Below are 1,676 nucleotides of genomic sequence, written 5' to 3'. Positions count from 1 at the left end.
GGAGGGTGCCCAATTATTGTTACACTAGTGTTATACCAAGTGTAATAAGTGGGTGCGGGTAAAATTTTACCCTAAATTTATATAGCAATTAGAAAATGGTGGAGAATATGCGGTACCTATCAACTTGCAGGCAGTGTATTCCGTTGAATTAATTAATTTATTTTGTAACTAAAATGACAAAAACGACAATATACAAATGCTTATGACATACCATGTTATATTAACAATCAAGGTTATAAATATTCCTAATGCACTTTATATTTGTAACCTTGATTGTTAATATAACATGGTATGTCATAAGCATTTGTATATTGTAGTTTTTGTCACTTTAGTTGCAAAATAAATTTTATTAATTCAACGGAATACACTGTCTGCAAGTCGATGGATACCGCATATTCTCCTCCATTTTCAAATTGCTATATATGTATATATATATATTCTTACGAAAATTACTCGTTCTAACAATACTAATTGACTCGTTGAATTCTGATTATCATTATCATATTCAAAAAAGAATTCTAATATTTTTTAAAACTTTGAGGCGGCATGCTGGCAGAATCGTTTGAAAGACAGGTAAAATGCTTAGCGGTATTTTGTCCGTCTTTACGTTCTGAGTTCAATATCCGTCGCGGTCGACTTTGCTTTTCATCCTTTCGGGATCGATAAAATAAGTATCAGTTGAGCACTGGGGTCGATGTCATCGACTTTCCCCCTCCCTCGAAATTGCTGGCCTTGTGCCAAAATTTGAAACCAATGCTATTTAATAATTTCTTTTAGCTATAGTTTTTTTATTCATACTTTTTATTTCTTTTTCTATTATTTTTCAGGATGGGAATAAATATAATTCATGTGCTCTGTCTCGTTGCCGTGTTTGCTTCAAGCGTACATTCATTGCCGAAGCGGAATGACCATGTTATTACTCTGCGTTCGTTACGACAAACCGGCCTCAGTGATTCTGACAGTCGAGCATTACTTCAAGCATACATTCTCGGAAAGCTATCCAACGTAGACATTGCTGGTAACAAGGAAGCAGACAATTCAGATTATACTACCATTAAGAGGAAAGCATTTTGGAGACCTATGGGTTACCTTCCTTTTGATAACCATGGCGGTAGTGGCGCTAGCAGCAGCAACGATAACTCTCCCAGTGGAGGCACAGGATCTGCTGTGTTCAGATATGGTTAAGAGACTCTGAAAAAAAAATCAAATATATAATGAGGTGAGAATTAAAGAGTACCAGTATGAACTAAGTAAAGACCTAACGAATTGGTTATTGTCTTCAGCGAGGTTGATTCAATTAAAATAGTTATTCTTCTTCACTCGGTTTTTTAAAGTTATTTCATTTTTGTATTCTATGATTCTGTGCGTACTACTTGTTTATTTCAGCAGTTACTGAAGATACACATTCTAAAGAATTACAGGATTACATTTTGCATCACTTTGTAATCTAGGAATGGTGAGTTTGTCAGGAATGTTATTATTCGGCAATTTCTGTTTCTTCTCAATATGGGTATTTCATTAAAGTTTAACTTCAGAAATGCAGTGTTTATTGTTAAGAAGATTTGAAGTGTGAATACTTCTGGGAGTTGAATAATGAAGCATCATGGTAATTTTTTTAAACATCATTAACGGAAGCCACGCAAAATATTTAATTGCTGTTCTTATTATATTGTAAA

General features: G+C 34.0%; 1 protein-coding gene across 1 annotated transcript in view; it reads left to right on the top strand.

Moving 5' to 3' along the window:
- Positions 1 to 1,319, top strand: part of LOC106868158 (uncharacterized) — a 42,389-nt gene extending 41,070 nt beyond the window's left edge. The window contains exon 2 of the mRNA XM_089346571.1: positions 828 to 1,319. Coding sequence (XP_089202697.1) covers positions 829 to 1,185 — 357 coding nt within the window. The 5' untranslated portion in view covers position 828 and the 3' untranslated portion in view covers positions 1,186 to 1,319. The remainder of the gene's footprint in view (positions 1 to 827) is intronic.
- The last annotated feature ends 357 nt before the right edge of the window (positions 1,320 to 1,676 follow it).

Source organism: Octopus bimaculoides, chromosome 2, assembly GCF_046866305.1.
Source record: "Octopus bimaculoides isolate indiv1 chromosome 2, ASM4686630v1, whole genome shotgun sequence".
Lineage (NCBI taxonomy): Eukaryota > Metazoa > Mollusca > Cephalopoda > Octopoda > Octopodidae > Octopus > Octopus bimaculoides.
The sequence above is the reverse complement of the archived record's forward strand: the minus strand, read 5'-3'. Positions and strand labels throughout refer to the sequence as shown.